The sequence below is a fragment of the Neophocaena asiaeorientalis genome, unplaced genomic scaffold (assembly GCF_003031525.2).
Source record: "Neophocaena asiaeorientalis asiaeorientalis breed wild unplaced genomic scaffold, Neophocaena_asiaeorientalis_V1.1 scaffold152, whole genome shotgun sequence".
Lineage (NCBI taxonomy): Eukaryota > Metazoa > Chordata > Mammalia > Artiodactyla > Phocoenidae > Neophocaena > Neophocaena asiaeorientalis.
The window spans coordinates 4342668-4363316 of NW_020185338.1; the positions used below are offsets into that span (position 1 = coordinate 4342668).

Sequence of the window (20649 nt, forward strand, 5' to 3'; positions counted from 1 at the left end):
TCCCGGACCGGGGCATGAACCCGCGTCCCCTGCCTCGGCAGGCGGACTCTCAACCACTGCGCCACCAGGGAAGCCCTGAAAATATTTTTGACTGTCACTGGCGTAGGTGCTACTGGCATCTGATGGGTGGGGGCCAGGGTTGCTTCTCAGCATCCTCCAGTGCACAGGATAACTCCCCCACAACAAAGAATTATCCAGCCAAAATATCAGTAGTGCTGAAGTTGAGATCTGCTCTATATTAATAATCTTGGTTCTCTCTCTATTTAGACATTGTCTATTCGTTTACTATAATTAATATTAAAATTATTTTACAACCATTTCTTCCTCCCCCTCTCTCCGACGATGGAATTTTAATTACCAGAGTTTCTTAATCTTTGTGCTCTTACATGAGCATAAGCTTGTATGATCTTGATTTGTCAGCTTCAAGTTGTAATCTTTTACTCCCAGCTAACTGGCAAACTTAGTTTACATTTCACTTTCTTTCCTCCTTTTATTTTGTGTCAACTATATTAGTTATACATTATTAGAAAATGTAATGTTTATATACTATTTAATTACCCTTTCTTTTAGTCAAACTCTACTGTTAAGCATATTCAGTGCTCACCTGTAAGTCTTTTGCTGAAGTATCTCCTTTAGTCTCTTGAGTGTCAGAAGCTTAATATCTGCTATATTTCTCAGAAAGTGCTAATGGAAACATATTTCTTGAACTTTTACATGTTTATTACTATATATCTGTGGCCTTTAGACTCAAAGGACAGTTTGGCTGGGTGTAAAATCCTTGACTCATATTTTCTTAATTCTTGAGTATCATAAAACTTGCTCTGTTGGTTACTTACATAAAATGTTGCTGTTGAGAATTCTGATGCCAGACTTATTTTTTCTTATAAATGACTTGGCATAATTCTGGTATGTCCAAAGAATATTTCTCCTTAACTTTAGAGTCTAGTACTTTTATACTGTTTACCATTTCCCAGTAAGTAGTGTGCACCCTTTGAATATCTATATTTCAGTATTTTCTTTTTTCAGTAAGTTTTACTTAAATCTTAATTTAAATAATCATCCTGCTCCATTACTTTGATTTTCTTTGTAGAAAGCCCAGTTACACATATTGGATCTCCTTTGCGTATTGTCTTTATTCTATATGTCTCTCAAGTTTTTTTTATCTCTTTATTTATTAGACAGTGTCTAATCTGTGTTCCTTCTACTTTAGTCTTCATTTCTAAAATGCTTTTTCTTTTTAAAATAATTATTCTGTAATTCTCTCTTTAGTTTTATATATCTCTGTTGTCTAATAATTTCATTTCCTTACAAATTATTAAGTATAACATACAAACACACACACATACATACATATAGAAGATCATAAGAGTATATAGCTTAATGAATTATCGTAAAGTGAACATACCTATACAATTACCACCTAGGTCAAGAAATAGAAAATTATCAGTATCTATGAAGCTCTCCCCTTGGAAATCTTTCTAAGCAGTAGCCTCTCATTTTGCACCAAAGGCAACTACTAATCTGACCTCTATCACCATAGACTAATTTTTCCTGTTTAAAAACTATTTAAATGGCATCTTAGAGTATCTATTATTTTGGTCAACACTATATTTATAAGATTAAGTCATGTTGATTTTAATTACTGTTTCGAATTCAGTTGTAGGAATATAACACAATTTATCCATCTAGTCTTTGTTAAAGGTCATTTGGATTGTTTCCAAGTTTTGGCTATTGTGGTACAATGGAATTTTGTTCAGGAGATGTTTATTCTGTGGCTCCCACCTCCATAGAAAGAGTATGCCTCCCTGCCCCATTCATGTTGTGCTTGACCTGCGCTATGTTTGCAGATTTTTGTTTTGCAGTTACAGTACTTTCTGGGGTCTTCTTCCTCTGGGCCCCATTCTCCCTACTGTCTAAATGTTGTCTCTCTCATCCTAAGTGTTCCTGTCTTATTCAATTTGGATTCTAATTTAAGCAGCTTATTCTTATGGTGAGACTCTACCATTGCAGAAAGGATTGTTTGCTACCTATTTCTGAAATAGTTAAGGGTTTAAGCTTGTATTGCCCAATATGGTAACCACTAGCCACATGTGTTTATGGAGCACTTGAAATATGGCTAGTCTGAATTTAGGTATGTTATAAGTGTAAAGTATGCACTGGATTTTAGAGATGTAATATAAAAAAGTAAGTTATTAATAATTTTTATATTGATTTTATGTTGAATGATAATATTTTGGATATATTGGGTTAAACAGTATATAATTAAAATTTCTCTTCTGCTTTTTTAAAAGTGTAGCTACTGGAAGATGTAAAGTTATCTGTACACTTCACATTATATTTCTATTGGACAAATCTGGTTTAAACTGTCACAGTATTGTGTTTGATCTCTTAGTGAATTTACTGTTTTTGGCACTTGGGCCCAATTTAAGCCTGTAAAGACATTTTCACTTTAGCCAGTTGTTCTCAATTCTTCCATTCAGGATAGAGTCTGCTGCTGGGGGGCGGTGAGTACCTATTAGTCCCCTTTCACTTCCACTGTTTCCATATTCTGTCTGTTGATCCTGGCCAGTCCTGATGCTGCAAGGCTCCTGGGGATTCCCTGTCACCTAGATTTGACGTGGATATTGTCTGTGGGTTTTTACTTTCTGTCATCAGGTGGGTCTGTTTGGTTTCAGGAGGAGTACTGGAGGAGTTTCAGAAAGTGGGCTACCATGATCCACCTCATTCATAAGTTCTATTTTTCTTTCAATACACATATATTTTTCTGTTAGGATAAACCTTGGCTTACTTTCATTGATCTTAATCTTGTCATTTAAAGTTTGAAAAATCATGCCATGAAATGATAGAGATGTTTTTGCCTAATTATATGCATTTAAAAAATTATATTCTTAAAGAACTTATACATTTTGTTGAACTATGGATCTGGACATTGGGAGAGACCTGGATTTTAGTATCAGTTCTGCCCCTCTTTTCTCAGATCATTTGATAAGTCAATCAGGTTTAAAATGTAACAGTTTCATTGTTTTCTGATTGAGGGATATAATACCTATTTCTGTAACTTTAAGAGATACTTCTTCAGATTTTAAAAATAGTGCATGCTCATTATAGAAAATTTGGAAAATGTAGAAAGCCATAAAGATAGAATTAGAACTTACTCAAAATCTTAATATCTAGAGATCATTAATAACATAATAGCCTATTATTTTCCAGACTATTTTTTTTATATAAGTATTTTTTACCAGAGACACACCAAATATACATTTGGCTGAGTGATAACTAGATGAGTCTTAAAATTAGTATTTGATTGAGGTGTCAAAACCAAATATCATGACCATAGAATGAAGTTCTGGGATATAGAATAAATCTAAAATGTAAAAGTTTATTAAAATTATATAATTTCAAAGAATAGTAGTCAGATTTTCCAAGTTGGGAATTGTAGTACCAGAACAATAATTTCTTAATCCTGTTAGGTGCTGGCTTGCTCTTGGGGTCTCTGTTGTCTGTATTTACAATACTGAATAGATAGATGCCTGTTTTCAACTGAGTTCAGTGACTCAACAAAATCTTGGTGGAATCTCATTTTTTCCCTAATTCTTTATATTCTTTATTATTTACCTATTTCTTCCTTACAAAATCCTGGAATGCCAAATTAATGTTGTGCCTTAATTCGTCTTTACTAGTATAATTAATTCCCAAGTAGGATAATTTTTTCTTAAAAGATTCATGATCTAAATGGAATTAAATAAGTAAAAACTAAAGTAGGTTTTCACAATCATTCTTTTAATGTTATGAATACTACTACACCAAACCACAAAGATTAGAATTATGACATAATCCAATCTCTGTTATTCTGCTTGTATTATTGTTAATTTATTTGTAAATAGTTGTTGGCCTAGAAAGTATACACTCTTGTCCCTAAAGTTATTTGGTTCATATGGTCTCTAATTCTTATACTAACTGTTGGTCTGTTTTCTGTTTTCCATTTGAAATTTCTTAATTGTTTTTATATTCAATAATCAGTCACTTCCACAATCATCATTATGGCAGTATTTTACTCTTAGAACAATAAATATACATTTATATTTAGGCTGACTCCTCTCAAATGCTAGAACAAGGGAGGGGTTCATTAGTCTGGGGCAGGGTTTCTCAACCTCTGCACTACTGATACTTTTCACTGGATAATTCTTTGTTGTTGGGACCTGTCACGAGTGTTACAGGATGTTTAGCAGTATCTCTGGCCTCTACTCAGTAGATGCCAGTAGCAAATCCTGCCCTGCCCTGCCTTCTCCACCAGGCAAAAAGCATTCAAGTTGAGAACCACACTGCTCTGGGATAAAACTTATAGTTTTCCCAAGATAGTTTATTCTTGTTATTCAAAGAAGAATTCTCTGTGCATTTTTGTTTGTTTTAGTGTTTTTGTTTTTGCCTGGGAATAAACAATAAATGCCTCTCTGTCTAGGAGGAGTGGGAGCAGGGGAGGAGATACTACATTACATAATAGACTCATTAGTCTTATTTTTCATTTCTTTCTTACTCCTTCCTTCCTACTGTCCAAGCTCTCTGTTTCCCCTGGGAAGTCTGAATCCTGTCTCCACCTCATTCATCTTTGGAGTGTTCTAGGCCTCTTCTGCTGCCTCTACCTGTCAACATCCTTCCCTCCATGTTATGGTTTCCAGAAAGAAATTTCTCATCCATTGCTATCTTCCTTCCCATTCTGTGTGTTATAGGTTTATCTCATTCTAAGGGTGTTCTGAGACACAGGGTGGGAAGAGGATGCTTACAGTCTGCCAGCCACCTGGAAGCTGCCCATTATTTTAAAATAGAAATCTTGGAGAAGATGTGTATTTTTATTCACTCAATAAATAGATATAAGTGCCATGTTCTGGCCTTTTTACATTTTCTCCCACCCTTTCTTTTCTAGAGCTCATTACCCTGGGACCCGTACAGTAAAGGATGCTAGGTTGACTGAGAAGAAACTTTGGTCTTCTGAAGATTTTAGCACTTTAAATAGTGATGTGGGTGCAGGCTGCTGGGGTCGCATATTGAATCAGAATTATATCAATGGCTACATGACTGCGTAAGTTATTAGAAACTTTTAAAGGTTTTTATTTGGAAAAGTTTCAAAACACGATAAGTAGAAAAAAGTACAATGGACTTCCATAGTCTCACAACTTAAATGCAATGATTTTAAACATTTGCCTTATTTCCTTCATACCTATATCTATACCTAAGCTGTGTCAACTCAAAAAAGAAAAAGCAAGAAGCTGCAAATAATAGAGCTTATTTGGGGTCTGATATATTGTCTCAGATATGGTTAAGTTATTTCCCTGGCCTGATAATAGCTGTTTGTTCTTATGTTCTTTTATTCCCTTAAAATCACTTACTACTGAGACCTGTTCTGTAAGGGCAAGCATTGTGGCCAGGCTTAGATCACAAAATGGCTTAGGCCTAAAATGGCTTCTCTTACGTCAAGAAAGTTATGTCTGGTTCTCTTCCTCTGGGGAACCCTTACCCTATTTGCCTACACCATCATTTGAACCCTGGCAGTCTGACTCTAAGAGTTCTCATTTGTAAAACTTTGCAACAGCTCAGAGTGAAGTTCATAAAATTATGTCTTGAAACTGGGGCATTTAGAATGCTGACCGTCAAAAGGAAAGCAAGTATGGATAAAGCCTTTATTTGTATTTGACTCACATTTGTGACATGTCTGGTACTGGTAGGTCATGATTCATCTTCTGGTTACACCATTCGTCAGTAAAACTGTACACCTCATATACATTTGTATTTTTTATTATATGATTCACCATTAAAAATATTTAGATGCATCCAATACTTGATTTTTCAAAGTGTGGGTGAACTTTAGGCAACTTATGTTTTCTTGTTTTTGGTGGTAATTTTTTGTCATTTACATATGTTTGTGTAAACTCTGATAAGGTCTTTTTTACTATAGGCTTGTAGATATTTACATTTCTATTACAAGCTGCTTTGGTGTTTCATTTTTATCAAACAAATCTTTTAGCACAATTGCTTGGAATTTGGTGGCTAGTTACTATGAACAGTTGCCATATGGGCGTTGTGGACTGATGACTGCTCAGGAGCCATGGAGTGGGCACTATGTAGTAGAAGCTCCTATCTGGATATCAGGTATGGTTCAGATTCCACCTCTCAATCCCTAACTTACTCTCTAAGAGACAAAGCAGAAAACACTTAGAGGGGATTATATGAACACTGTGTATGTGTGTGTGTGTGTTAGTTTTAAGTGTGTCTCTGTTTCAAGCAAGATTTGTCATAGTGTTTTGTAAGAACCTTTTGGGTAACTAGGCTACTTTCTGTATTCCATTCTCAATTATTCTAAGACCAGGCTTTTTTTTAGTTGATATATTTTTCTCAGAGATTTGTAGTCATGACATTATGTAACCATGACATTATACTAAACTCAGGTTGTTATTTCAAAAATATGGAAATATTAAGTTGGATTTGTATATCCTGGTTGGTTATCCCCTTAAATGTTGAAATAATTGGTCCCACATTATCTACATGAACTAATGTACTTTTCTAATTTTGTCACTGGTTAATTGTGTCACCTCCCAAAATGGACAAGGAATATTGCTCAGTACATTTTCAGGACCAACTTTGGAGGTGCCCAATAAATACATATTGTGGAAATAAACTTGTTTTAAACCATAAAGCTTAGTTTTTGGAATATTTTGTTAACTTTTTAAAAACCATATTCTTTGTAGTTATATTAGCATGGGTTAAATAGAGATCATCAAAAGTTGGGAGGGGATAACTTTATTTTTTACTCTTGGTAAAAAAAGGTTTACTCAGTAGTCTTGAACTGACAGAGTGTGGTTCATTTATTTTCACCAGTCATTCTAAGAATATTCCCATAATTGTACCATTTAACTAGAAGTTGAAACATGAGACTGGTGAATATTCTTCTCCAAAATAGAAGATGGCTGTTAGACTCAATCAGACTTGGGGTGGAGAAGTTTTCCTTCTACCCTTCTAGGTTCTTTGGCTAATCTAATAATTAAATGGATGTAAGACAGATCACCAGGAAAAAAAGCACATTTAATTTTGTACATAAAAATATGAGACTAGTGCTTCCCTGGTGGCACAGTGGTTGAGAGTCCGCCTGCCGATGCAGGGGACACGGGTTTGTGCCCCGGTCTGGGAAGATCCTACATGCCGCGGAGCAGCTAGGCCCGTGAGCCATGGCCGCTGAGCCTGCACATCCAGAGCCTGTGCTCTGCAATGGGAGAGGCCACAACAGTGAGAGGCCTGCGTACTGCAAAAAAAAAAAAATGAGACTCAAATTTGCAGTCAGGCAGTTGAGGTTTATAATGCCATCCTGAGCTAAGGAATGGGATAGGGACCTGGAGCTTCAAAGGGTAGGAAGACAGTTCATAGGAAGAGAAGAGCAGATGTTTGCCCTGCCATGCAGGTGAATCTTTCAGATACAAAGTTGTCTCTGGTAGTAGCTGTCTTTCTGTGCCAGGTCCCCTATCTAAATTCTTTCAGGCAGTTAAAGGAGAGAGAAAAGTTTTTCTTTTGTCTGCTAGGTCTTGATTGCCATCAGCTCAAAATAATCCACATGCTAAAGTGGCACATTTTGGGGTGGCATGTTCTGTTTTCTTTCAGACTCAAATCAGTAAACAGCTTTTTATTTTTTGACGGAATCCTATTATCACAGTTTTAATCTTATTTGGGTCTTTCTCTGCTTGTCTATAGCTCATACCACTCAGTTTACTCAACCAGGTTGGTATTACCTGAAGACAGTTGGCCATTTAGAAAAAGGAGGAAGCTATGTAGCTCTGACGGATGGCTTAGGTAACCTCACCATCATCGTTGAAACTATGGTAATTCTTTGTTGTTTTTATTGGATTAATTCACTTTGTTAGTATTGGAAAATATAGCCTAAAACACAACTGAACACCTTCTTAAAAAAATAAAAAAACAGGGGAGCTATTCTCCTCTGCATAGGATCCCAGGACTGGGACAGCCAGTCTGTGGCTTGAGCTACTCACTCTCCAGGTTGAGAGCAAACCTTCTCTTCCTTTCAGATCCCTTCCAGGGGTGGAGGACCCAACCTTATGCCTTTTTTGCCATTCTACCCAGTTACGTGGAGATCCTTCTTGCAGCTTTGGTTGTATAGAAGTTCTTCTGCCAGTTCCTAGTTAGTTTTCTTTGAGAATTGTTCCACAGGTAGATGTACTTTTGACACGTTTGTGGGGGGAGGTGAGCTCCGCATCCTCCTACTCCACTATCTTGATCCAGCCTCCTCTGTTTGTTTCTTTGAATCTAAGTTGTCTTTCTTTTTGACAGCATATAGTTGGATCTTGCTTTTTGAAAAATTTAGTCTGACCTTTTGATTCAATTGCTTAATCTATTTACATTTAATGTTAATATTGATATAGTTGGATTTACATCTTTCAGCTTACTTTTTAGTTTCTATACGTCTCATTATTTTGGTTCATCTATTCTTCTGTTACTGTTTTCTTTTGCAATAAGTCAATATTTTGTGATGTAATATTTAAATTCTTTTAATTTTTTTTTACTATATTTTAGTGAGTTATTTTCTTAAGTGGTTGTTCCAGGATTTAGTGTAGAAATCTTGACTTATTAGAGTCTACTTCAGATTTCTATTAACTGCATTCCAGTGAGATATTCATTTTTCAAAAGGTAGTTTTGCTTAATATAAAATTCTAGGCTGACAGTTTTTCCTTGAATGTGCTGTCTTCCATTGTTTCTGGTGATAAACCAACTATTAATCTTATTGAGGTTCCCTTGTAAATGATCTTGTTCCTTTCAAGATTTTCTTCTTTTCTTTGACTTTCAGCATTTTTACTGGGTGTCTGTATGTGCATCTCTTTGTATTTATTCCTCCTGGAGTTTGTTGAGCCTCTTGGATCTGTAGATTAATGTTTTTCATCAAATTTGTAAAGTTTTCAGATACTTTTCTTTGAATATATTTTCTGCTCCTTTCTCTCTCCACTGTTTTCTACTGTCCCATTGTATATATGTTGGTGTACTTAAGGGTATCCCACATTTCTCTGAGGTTCTGTTCATTATTCTTTATCCTTTGTTTTTTTTTTCCCCTCAGTTCCTCAGGTTGCACAATTTCTATCGATAGTTTTCAAATCCTCTAATTCATCTGCTATTTCAAATCTACTGTTGACCCCTCTCGTGAATTTTTCATTTCAGTTATTATATTTTTCAATTTCAGAATTTCCATTTGGTTCTTCTAAAATTTTTTTGTCACTTAATTGATATTGTCTGCTTGATGAGACATTGTGATTATACCTTCCTTTACTTCTCTAAGCCTTGTTTCCTTTAGTTCTTTAAATGTATTTATATTGGTTACTTTGAAGTCTTCAACTGTTAAATCCAGCATCTGGTTGCTCTCACAGGTGGTTTCTGTTGCCTAGTTTTTGTGTATGGGCCACACTTTTCTGTTTCTTTGAATGTCTCCTAATTTTATGTTGAAAGCCAGACCTTTTATATAATATATTGTGGTAACTCTGGGTACTGATTCCCTCCTTTCCTGGGGTTTGTTGTTTGCTTGCTTGTTTGCTTAGTGATTGGCTGGAGAAATTTAGTGAAGTTTATTCCCCCCACCCACCCACATTGGGCAGGTGCACCTCTCTGTTATTGCCTCACTGATTACTGGTGGATTGCTCTATTGTTTTCAGCAATGCTCAGGGGCTTAAATTGCTCCATGAGCTGATCCAATTAAATTCCAGCTTATTTGCAGAGGTGGATTTTGAGGTTAGTGTTTTAGGTTTATTCTGACATCAGGAGGGTTCTTCTTAGCTTTCTTTTTTTGTGGTTCTCCCTGTCAAAATAGCTGGGCAGTGGTTTAGCTTATGCATCTAATGAAGCTGACAGTCTCTTTTTATTTGCTTGCCACCAAAACTTCCATTATTTTTAAGAGCACCCTTACTCTTGAACTTCCCCATGCTCTGCATTAAGTACAATCAATTTCTTTGGGGAGACTTTCTGAACTCTTTGTTTTATAACCTGTCTCTCTCCCTGGACGAAATCTCTGAGCTGAAACTTGGAGTTGGGGATGGGGACAAGGGTGTGTTTCTCTCTTAGTGACACCTCTGATTTAGGAGTATGGTGCTGGGTGGGGGTTTGGAATCCCCATATTCTCAGTGTGCCTTGTTTAAGGTGAGTCTGTGAATGGAACCTGGACAGAGGAAGGGAACCCTCAGCCTCTTGGCCACACTTATGGCTACTTGTCCTCAGCATCAAGTAGCTGAGGGGAAGGGGGGTGAGAAATGCTGATAATTCTGCTTCTCTCACGAAGATACTGTTGTCTTCATCTGGGAGCTGGGAGGGAGGGAACCCTGTGTTCTTGGCTGTACCTACTTGGCATGGAGTTTCTGTCACTCTAGGCTGAGAGGGACAGGGAGGGAGTCGATCATGGTTTAAATGCCATGAGTTTTAGTAGATTTTATTGAATAAATGTTTCTATATTTGTTGCATGGCCTTAGGACCATTTCCAGAGACTTTATTGTAATAATTATTTAAATAGTTTTCACCAGGTTCACTGGGAGCAGGTTCATGGAGCTCCTCCCATTGCCATTCTGGAAGCAGATCTCTCCTTTATTCATTATTCATTCAGTGTTTTGAACATATTTAAATACCTGATTTAATGTCTTTGTCTAGGAAGTCTAATATCTAATAAGCAATGACTAGGGTTTCTCAGACATAGTTTCTGTCAGCTGCTCTTATGCCTGTGTATGGGCCTTTCTTTCCTGGTTCTCTGCAAATCTCATAATGATTTGTTGAACACTAGACACATTACATAAAATAACATGGAGACTGTGGAGATCAGATTCTTCCTCCTGTCTAGCATTTGTGGTTGTTGCTGTTTATTTGCTTTGTGACTTTCCTGAACAAATTCTGTAGTTTGTTAGCTTTATCATTTGTGGCCACTGAAGCTTCTGCTCAATTATCTTAGTGGTCAGATCATGACTGTACAGATTTCCTTATGTTTGGAACTAGCAAGTGTCCCAGCCTTTGCTGATGGGCTCTGTGTGCACAGTTGGGGCATGCCTCAATACTCAGGCAGGCAGTTTACAACTCTGCCTTAGCTCTTACTTCCTGTTTGAGCAAAGCTCCCAGGTTGACTTGAATTTCCCAGTAAAGCCATCTGGCACCACAATTTTCTCTGTGGGAAACTTTTAAACTACAGTTTCAACTTCTTTTACAGATATCGGGCTATTCAGTTTGTCCATGTCTTCTTCAGTGAGCACTGGGTTTTTGTGTCTTCAAAGAAATTTGTCTTTTTAAGTTGTTAAATTTCTGGGCACAAAGTTATTGATATTATTCCCCACTATTCTTTTAATATCTATATACTCTGTATTGATGTCGCCTTTCTTAATGTTCATAATTGCAATTTGTGTTTTCTTTTTATCCTGATTTCTTGATTAGTCTGGCTATAAGTTTATTCAATTCTGTTAATCTTCTCAAAGAGTCAACTTTTGGTTTCTCAATTATTCTCTCTTGTTTTTCTGGTTTTTGTTTGATTTATCCTTTCATCTCTATTATTTTCTTTCCTCTGCTTACTTTTTTAAAATTTAATTAAATTTTTTTATTGAAATGTAGTCAATTTACAATATTATATTAGCTTCAGATGCACAGCATAGTGGTTCAGTATTTTTATAATTATGCTCCCTTTAAAATTATTAAAAAATAATGTCTATATTTTCATGTGTTGTACAGTATATCCTTGCTGCTTATCTATTTTATACATAGTAGTTCGTGTCTCTTAATCCCATACTTACCCTGTGCTTACTTTGGTTTTAATTTGCTCTTCTTTTCCTAGTATCTTAAGCTAAAGTCTCAAATCCTTTCTTCATTTCTAATCTAGGTGTTCAGTGCTCTACATTTTTTTCTAACTACTCTTTTAGTGGCATCCCACAAATCCTGATGTGTTGTGTTTTGCTTTTCATACAGCTCAAAATTCTTTCTAATTTCACCTTTTATTTTAAATTTTTTCTTTGAGGCATGAATTATTTAGAAATTTGTTATTTAGTTTCTAAATATTTTGGAATTTTCCCAGAGATTTTTGTTATTCATTTCTGATTTAGTTTTATTGTGGTCAGAGAACAGACTTTCTGTGACTTGAATCTTTTTGAATTTATGGAGACTTCTTTTATGGCTAAGAATATGGTGTACTTCGGTCGATGTTCCCTGTGCACTTGAAAGGAATATGCATTCTGCAATTGCTGGATGAAGTGATCTGTAGATGTCAGTCCAGGCAAGTTACTTGGTAGTGTTGTTCAAATCACCTGTGTCTTTGTTGATCTTCTGTCTAGGGGTATATCAGTTATTGAGGAAAGGTATTGAAATCTCTAACTGTAATTGTAATTTAAAATTTTCCCACAAAGCCTGTCCCAGAACCTTATATTGTAAGTCCTCTGTGATTGTTGAATCCCCTAAAGTCGGGATGATGTCTCAGACTTCTTTTGATCCCAGCCCATTGTACCGATTATTTTGAAAAAAATGATGCTGGCAGTGAGATTTGTTATATGTATTTAGCTGACCTCAGTTGTGTATTTGAAGGTTATATATAGGTGAGATGCCTTTTCAGTGAAAATGTCCCAAGATTTACTTTTGTTTTGATGTATATTACTTGGAAAACAGAACATAAAAATTAATCTGTGTGCCATCAAATGACTGGAATTCAAAGTTTGATTCAGTCAAAATGCCGTTGAGTTTTACTTTGACTAGGCATACACAATAGACATTCAATAAAGGTTTTTAAGAAAAAAGTCTTTAAAAGTTTGAAATAAACTGTTATTTGTCACCTATTATTGTGTCATTTCTGTTAATCTATAGGCATTAAATGTTTGTTTGTTTCCCCCCCCCCCCATGGCTTGTGATTCTACTCAGAGTCATAAACATTCCATGTGTATACGGCCACTTCTTCCCTATTTCAATGTTTCACGACAATTTGCTACCTTCATCCTTAAGGGTTCTTTTGTAAGTAAATAAGTGGAACTTTTATTTTGATTTTGATTTGAGCATTTATATATTTTATCACGGGCTAGCAGTTCTTAAGTGAAGTCTTACAAGTGATTAAGAGTTTGCATATGAATGGGTAAATGCCTTGGTGTCTTATGTCTGCTGACTAGTTTTGGAGTTTTGGTCAAACATACAGAAGCCACTAGGAGGTAATGCTCTTTGTGGTTCTGAAGAATCCTAACAAAGGTCACTTGCAAGAAACTTGTTCTTTTTGGTAGAGCATCATTTGTGCAGTTGAGGGAACTTTAAAACGTTGATCTTTACAGTACTCTGTACAAAAAAAAGAGACAAGATTCTTGTTATTTCTACCTATTGTTAGATTTGAATACAGAAATACAGTGCTCTTTCTACTAATCGTGTAAGAATTGTTTTTTAATGCCAGTAAATTCTTAAAGAACTTTTTACATAGGTATAATAATGAGTATTTTTGAAGCAAAGACACTAAAATCTTTTTGAACATTTGCCAAAAATCTGCAGTATTTTTAAGAAATAAAGTATTTGCTTGAATAATGTCTTCCTACTTTCAAAATGTTTACTATTTAAGATTTGAGGTGGATCTTTTGGTAAATAGAAATAGAATGCACCTTGTCATTGATTGATTCTTGCTGGTACAGATTTTAGAAATTCTCAAAGAGGAGATGATGAATCACTCAACTATGCTTTCTTTGTGTTTCCTCCTTAGAGTGAAATACCAGAGCTGCAGGTGTGGTATACCAAACTTGGAAAACCATCGGAGAGATTTCTTTTCAAACAACTGGATTCTCTATGGGTAGTTTTAAATCAATTCCTATAGTGCGAGCATTGCAACAGTAAAGGGAACAGAAATTTGATCAATGAATTAATTTTTAATTTCATAACTGATTTTATGGCTGAAGCATAATAGAGGTAAAGTTTGCCCCCCATTCTTTTAAATAGAAGTCCTCTTCAAGGCAGTATGGTTTGGTAGATGTGTTTCTTCTTGGTATTTAGTTTGTCTTGTGAATGGTAGCAACCATCACTTGGTTGCTCGTCAGAAATTTGAGTCTCATTTGAGACTGTCATTCCCACTCACCCTTTGCATACCATCAGTGACCAAGTATAGACAATATCACCCACATATCTCTCCTACCCACTCCTTATTTTCCATTCCCACAGCTACCGCTTGTTTCAGTTCCTCATTATGTCTCTCTCGGATTTCAGAAACTATCTCTTGTTTTCTCAGTCTCCCCGCCACCCATCACACTACTACCAGAATGATGCGTCTAAATGCAGATCTGATTTTTGTCAGTCCCTGCTCGAATGCCTTAGTGATTTTTCCTATAAGTTCACGTTCCTTAGTGTGGCGTGTGACCCACGTTATCACCTCATGAGGTAAAAGACTGCTTTCCTTTCTAGATGCATGTCCTACTAAACTGACCTTTCCTCACAGACTAAACATCTTGCATTTTTCAAAGCATGGCATGCCAAGTTAATTACTTCTGTGACTTTGCACATGCTTTTTCTTTGTCCTAGAATGCCTTCTGTTCATCTTTGTCATCCTTCAAGACTCAGCCCAAGTGTTGCTTCCTCTGAAGCCTTCCCCACCAGTCTTAGGTCATAGCCACCTAGGGATATGTACTTACCTAGTAAACACTTTCCCCACTACATTGGATGCCTCGAGGATTGGGTCCCAGCCTTTTATACGTTTTTGTCCCAGGTGCCTAGTGTAGAGCTTAGCAAATGGTGGTTTCTCATGAGTAAATGTTTCAAAGAATGAATTGGCCCACGCAAGCACATCGCTTCACCTAACTGACACAAATCTGCTACTTTTTATGGTAATTATTAAAGTTGTGTGACTCAACTAGTCAGTATCAATAATTGAACGCCCATTGTATATTAAATTTGAAAAAAGGAATAGTCTCTAATTTTTGCACAACACATTGCTAGAAATAGCATAATAAAACTGATTTTCCCCATAGGAAAAATATCATTTGGAGTTCTTCCTAAGCCAGAATATGGTATTAGATATTTCATAGATCTGACCAACAATTTATTAAAGCAAAGGTATGATATAAACCTCTAATGTAAAGTAGAAAAAAAGAGCTACTCAGATGTCATCAAGTGGACATAATGTTTAGCGCCTGTGACAGTTATGCAAAGGACTTCAGTGTCTTCAGAGGCCTGCTTTTACCATAGGACACCTATGATGTAGGAAAGGTTTCTTGTAGGTCACTCACTGAGCTTAGAACTTTATAAACATTTTCTCATTTAATCCTCACAATAGCCCTATGAAGTATGTTTTCTTCCCCTCATTTTATAGATGAAGAGATTATGGCTTTATATGCCAAGGTCATAAATGTGACATAAATGTAATTTGTTAATTGAAATACGTATTGAACATGTAATGAGTAGGACTTTTTTTATATAGTAAACGTTTTCTGTGTTTAACAGCTGAGTCAACAATAAGATTTTATGGATTTTTCTACCTTAGCAAAGTTCTAAAAAATAAATAAGCAGATCTCTTAGTTGCAGGTACTGAATTATACACAGGTGTTAAGGATAGTACAGTCTAATGGAAAAGACAGAGTAATGGAAATAGATTTGGGGATCATCTAGTCCTTCTTCCTTCTGTGAAAAGAAATGCTTTTAATATCCTTTCTAGAATGTTTAATTGTATAAAGTCTTATAAATAACTTAAGAAAAATGATTCCAAGGGCCTTGATATTGAGTGTGTCCTTCACAAGTAGTTAGGAAATTCTAAAAGAAATGAGTTTGGCTTATCTTAAGCTTATTTTTTAAAAAGCTATTTGACCCAAATGAGATGAGCCAAAGCACTTGGCCTGAACACAGCATCGTTTCTTTCTCAGCTCCTAGACAGCGGTGGCAGCTTCACGCTGGAACTGCAAGAGGACGAGCTGTTCACACTCACCACGCTCTCCACCGGCAGCAAAGGCAGCTACCTGCTGCCTCCGAAGTCCCAGCCCTTTCCCTGTGTCTATAAGGATGACTTCAATGTCGGTACGTTTTTGTACTAAAGCTTAACTTGGTTTCCAATTTCAGCAGTAGTGGATAGATTTCTGCCTGTCAAACTGGTGCCTGATGGAGTGGTTGTGAGAACTACATTAATTTAGCTCTAAATCTCTACGTGGTAAACGGGACCTAGTTTTTGTGTTACTTCAAGATAAATCGCAACTTGAGGGTCCTGTAAGGTTCAGTGCCAGAAAAAATGTAGAGGTTATTGTTGGAATGAAAGTTATACAGATCTTACTCAACTTACGGTGGGGTTAGGTCCTGATAAACCCATCGTAAGTTGAAAATATCATAAGTCAAAAATACCAAACCTCATCACTCAGTCTAGCCTACCTTACATGTGCTCAGAAAACTTACGTGAGCCTGCAGTTGGGCAAAATCATCTAACACGAAGCCTAATAAGGTGTGGCATATGTCGTGTTGTTTATTGAAGACTGTACTGAAAGTGAAAAGCAGAGTGGTTGTCTGGGTACAGAATGGTTCTGAGTGTATCTGTTGTTCACCCTCGTGATTGCATGGCTGATGGAAGTGTGGCTCACTGCAGCTTGCTGCCACTACCCGACATCACAGGAGGGCATCCTGATCAAAATTCAGAAGTTGAGGTACAGTTTCTGCTGAATGCATACTGCTTTCGTACCTCTGAGAAGCTGAAAACTTGGTAAGTCAGGGCCGTTAAGCAACTTGCCTGGGGAACCGACTGAGCTAGAATCCGAACCCAGGTCTGCTTATTCCACAACTCATGATCTTTCCTCTTAAGCAGTTACATGGATTAAGTATGTAAAGTCTGTAGGTCAAACTGATCACATTGATACTTAATAAAGATGATATAAAAGTCGATAGCTCTTTAGTAACCTAAACCCTAAACTTTGACTGTTTATAAGTATCATTTACTTATTTAAAACTTTTCAAAAGTATATCAAAATGTACCAGAAAATATCAGAGAGGAGAGATTCTGTAAGATTTGATACTAAACAAAGAATTTATTGTGTTCTGAACAGATTACCCATTTTTTAGTGAAGCTCCGAATTTTGCTGATCAGACTGGTGTATTTGAATACTTTATGAATATTGAAGACCCTGGAGAGCATCGCTTCACACTGCGCCAGGTTCTCAATCAAAGGCCCATTACTTGGGCTGCTGATGCATTCAGCACCATCAGTATTATAGGAGATTACAAATGGTATGTAAAATTGACATCCTTATGTAGATCTGACTGAAATAACCTTGTAATGTTGTCAGGTACATTCTGAAGCCAGGACTTTTCAACAGTTCTCCTGTCCAAGAACCTAATAGGTTTGTTATAATTGTTGAATATCACGGTGGCCGTAAACCAGCCAATTGTTTTATTGCCTAAGTGTCCTTCCATCAGATTTGCCCAATTTAATAGTAATTGTTGCAGGATCAGATTGATTTTAATATAAAAATTGAGGACTTTTGGACCCAGTGATAATTTAAAATTTATTTGTAAGCAGACTTTGTGATTTGCGTGTTTTTTTTTAAGCTTTTGTTTTTGCTGGAGAGTTGATTTGTTGAAATGGTGTTGCCACCTGCTGGATTCATACTTGAATTACATTGTTTTAGCTTTTGTGGAAAATCTATTTACCAGGTGACAGTAGATGGCAACAGTAAAAAGCAAATCAGCTTTTAGTTGGCTAGAGAATTCCACTCTTTTATTTAGGCATTTGATAAAGAGAGAAGATGTATTTATTCTTCACTCAAAATATAATGGCCAAAGCAAAACTGAGAAGTCAGTTATGGAATTCCAAGGTACTGACTAATTATAACTGTTTTAGGTGTTTCTTTTCTATTTTTTCTTTTAACTAGTATAATGCTACTGTGAAACATAAAACACAAGCATTTCAGGCTTAGTGACAGTAACTATTAATGTCAGGTCACCAAACAGCCGTATCTGTAGCTTGGAAATTGGGCAGGGAAGGGAAGATCATTTGGAAAAGAGCTTTGAATTGTTTATCTGTAGAATGCTGCAGAAAGTCTCTATCCTTTCTGTATTGCCTTACTCCCTGTTATAAATCCCAATTCTAGTCTCAAGCTCAGATAGTAAGTCTTAAGAAACTCCTATCCAGAGTTTCTAGAACCCTTACAGCTCCTTGGAGAGTTATTGGGGGTAAAGAATTCTTGCCTAATTTAGAATAACTTCAATGGCTTATCTTCTTATACAACAGAAATACTGTTTATCCAAACATCTCTGTACCAGACACTTTATCTGGGCATTCTGGTCATGTCAGCGGGGTTTGTGATTTTGTCATTTGTTACTAATGGTCTTACAGTAAGACAGGTGGCTGCCTTTAATTATCTAAGGGATGGTCCCTGTTATTTTGATCACCGGTCTGGAAGCCAGCCACCATAGAAAACCTTTAAGTTTCTGTGACAACCCATATCCCCCACGCTCATGAACACTACATAGGGCTCTCTCTGAACCCCAAATCTATTGTTTCTGGCTGGGACTCCAGAAAGACTGGGAGACTCTTTCGTTGTAGTAGAGAGATGATGTAGAGCACCATCTACAGATTAAACAAAGCTCTTCATACCTTTGAAGGTTTTGCAGTATTTAAACAGCATTACTCAATCTTTGCTATTGCAGTGTGTAAGGAGGTGAAGAGGAGGATGGGGGAAAGTGGGGAGAGAAGGGAGGAGTGACATATTCTGAAAGAAAAAGAACCAGGAAATGGCAATTATGCATGTCAAGAAAGGACTATTTTTGTCTTTCTTAAGCCCTGCTTTCATCATGTTCTTTCACTGCTCAAGAATAGGCAGTGGGGCTTCCCTGGTGGCGCAGTGGTTGAGAGTCCACCTGCTGATGCAGGGGACGCGAGTTCGTGCCCCGGTCCGGGAAGATCCCACATGTGGCGGAGCGGCTAGGCCCGTGAGCCATGGCCGCTGAGCCTGCGCGTCCGGAGCCTGTGCTCTGCAACGGGAGAGGCCACAGCAGTGAGAGGCCCGCGTACCGCAAAAAAAAAAAAGTGTGCAGTGACTCTTTCCTGCTACCGAACCAGATCTGCACTTCTATGCCTGACTTCCAAGATCATTTAAAATTTGGTCTCATCCTATTTATTTTGTGTTATTTCCCATTATCCTATCCTGGATTCAAGGGAGCCAGACCTGTTTAGCGATGTACACACATCCCATGTTCATTTCTGTTCTCTGGCTGTGATGCCCATTTATTGCAGGGAAAGGAGGGAATGAAAACTGGGTAACACTAAACACTGGTATGAGTTTCCTATAGCTACCTTTTGGCAAAGGTAGCATCCTCTTTACCTTATAGACTGGGAAACTGAGGCTTCGGGGTGAGATTTGTTCAAGATCCCATACTTTTAAATTCCAGAACCAGGGCAAGAGGCCAGGTCTGTTTGGTGCTGTAGCCCATGCTCTTGGACTATACCTCACAGCCTTGTTTTAATCATTGTCTTCTTCCTGAGAGGAGGAAAGGGAAAGTTAGTAAGTTAGTGGAGTTTATCCATAGTGCTGTTCTAGTAAATCGGCTCTATGTGCGCACAGTGCCATCAGTTCTTAGAACTGTGTTTAGGACAGACCTTCTTTCATATTTAGATTTAGTTAAGTATCAGCACAGTAATTTGACTATAAATGGTAGACTTTACCAAAGCTGTTAAAGACTTCCATCTTGTTAGTAAGCTTTGGTTGGGATCTGAGGACAATCACAAAATTATCTTTCGCTGCACAGACCTGAATTCTGCATCCTTTTGATCAAATTTGCTTAATTATGTTGGCTGGTTTTTGTTCTCTCAGCACTTCCAAGAGATTATGGCTGTGGAAGACTAAACCAAACTTTTATTCTATTTTATTCATTATCTGTAAAATTGCCTGTAAGTTGTGATGCAAGAATCACTTATTCTGGACTGTAATGTATAAAAGGAAAACGTTTGATCTTCTCTCACTCTAACTCTAAATAGAATAAGTTTTTGGTGCTGACAGGATCTGTAGCACTTTCAAACTTCTGATGAGCCAGCAGGGAGGTAGGGGATGTAAGGAACAAGGCTGATCCTTGGTGGTTTCATGCTGGTGATAATCTACAGAGAGAAAAACTCCCTCTGCTGTGGGAGGACATACAAGAGAGACTGAGCTTTAGTTACTTGGCATTTGATTTTCCCGTAAAGTAGCCCAGCTTTGATTAAATGATTAAATGTCGATTTTCCTGATTGTTGTGTACCTGCTGTAGGCGCTTCTTTTTTATATTTTCCTTTACAAAGTAAAATTTCACTGTGCAAAATTCACTGACAGGAAACTCTGAGAAATGTAAAAGTCACATAATTCTGGATCCAATTTCTCCCCATTTCCAAAATATATTTCTTGGCATTCTTAGTTTTATTTTAGATAAATTGCTTGCTTTATTACATGACTGTGTGCAAGTTTTCTAATTCTTTTCCATTTGCACTTAGAATTTGAGTGGGAGGGGAATTATTCTCAGAGGTCGTATTGGATTGGGGTGGTTATATCATTGCAGAAGGAATCCAGTAGCGTTTGTAAAAGGAAGCCTGGAGGAGATCTCATCGTTAAAGCTCTGGTAGTTCCTGGTTGGCTGAACCTTTCTCGTCCTTTGATCTCCTGTCAGTGATACCAAAACCAGGGTTTTACTGCCTCTGCA

The 20649-nt window shown here is 37.0% G+C and overlaps 1 protein-coding gene across 7 annotated transcripts in view; it reads left to right on the forward strand.

The window, feature by feature from the left end:
- The window catches only part of GALC (galactosylceramidase), an 84661-nt gene that overhangs the window by 28554 nt on the left and 35458 nt on the right, over positions 1-20649 (forward strand). For all 7 annotated transcript variants that reach the window (XR_003002038.1, XR_003002039.1, XM_024736268.1 and 4 more), the window contains 7 exons: positions 4922-5077; positions 6020-6144; positions 7735-7862; positions 12910-12999; positions 13724-13810; positions 15867-16017; positions 17028-17208. Coding sequence is in view for 5 of the 7 variants with exons in the window: in XM_024736268.1 (XP_024592036.1) it covers positions 4922-5077; positions 6020-6144; positions 7735-7862; positions 12910-12999; positions 13724-13810; positions 15867-16017; positions 17028-17208 (918 nt within the window). In the remaining 2 variants the exon portion in view is untranslated. The remainder of the gene's footprint in view (positions 1-4921; positions 5078-6019; positions 6145-7734; positions 7863-12909; positions 13000-13723; positions 13811-15866; positions 16018-17027; positions 17209-20649) is intronic.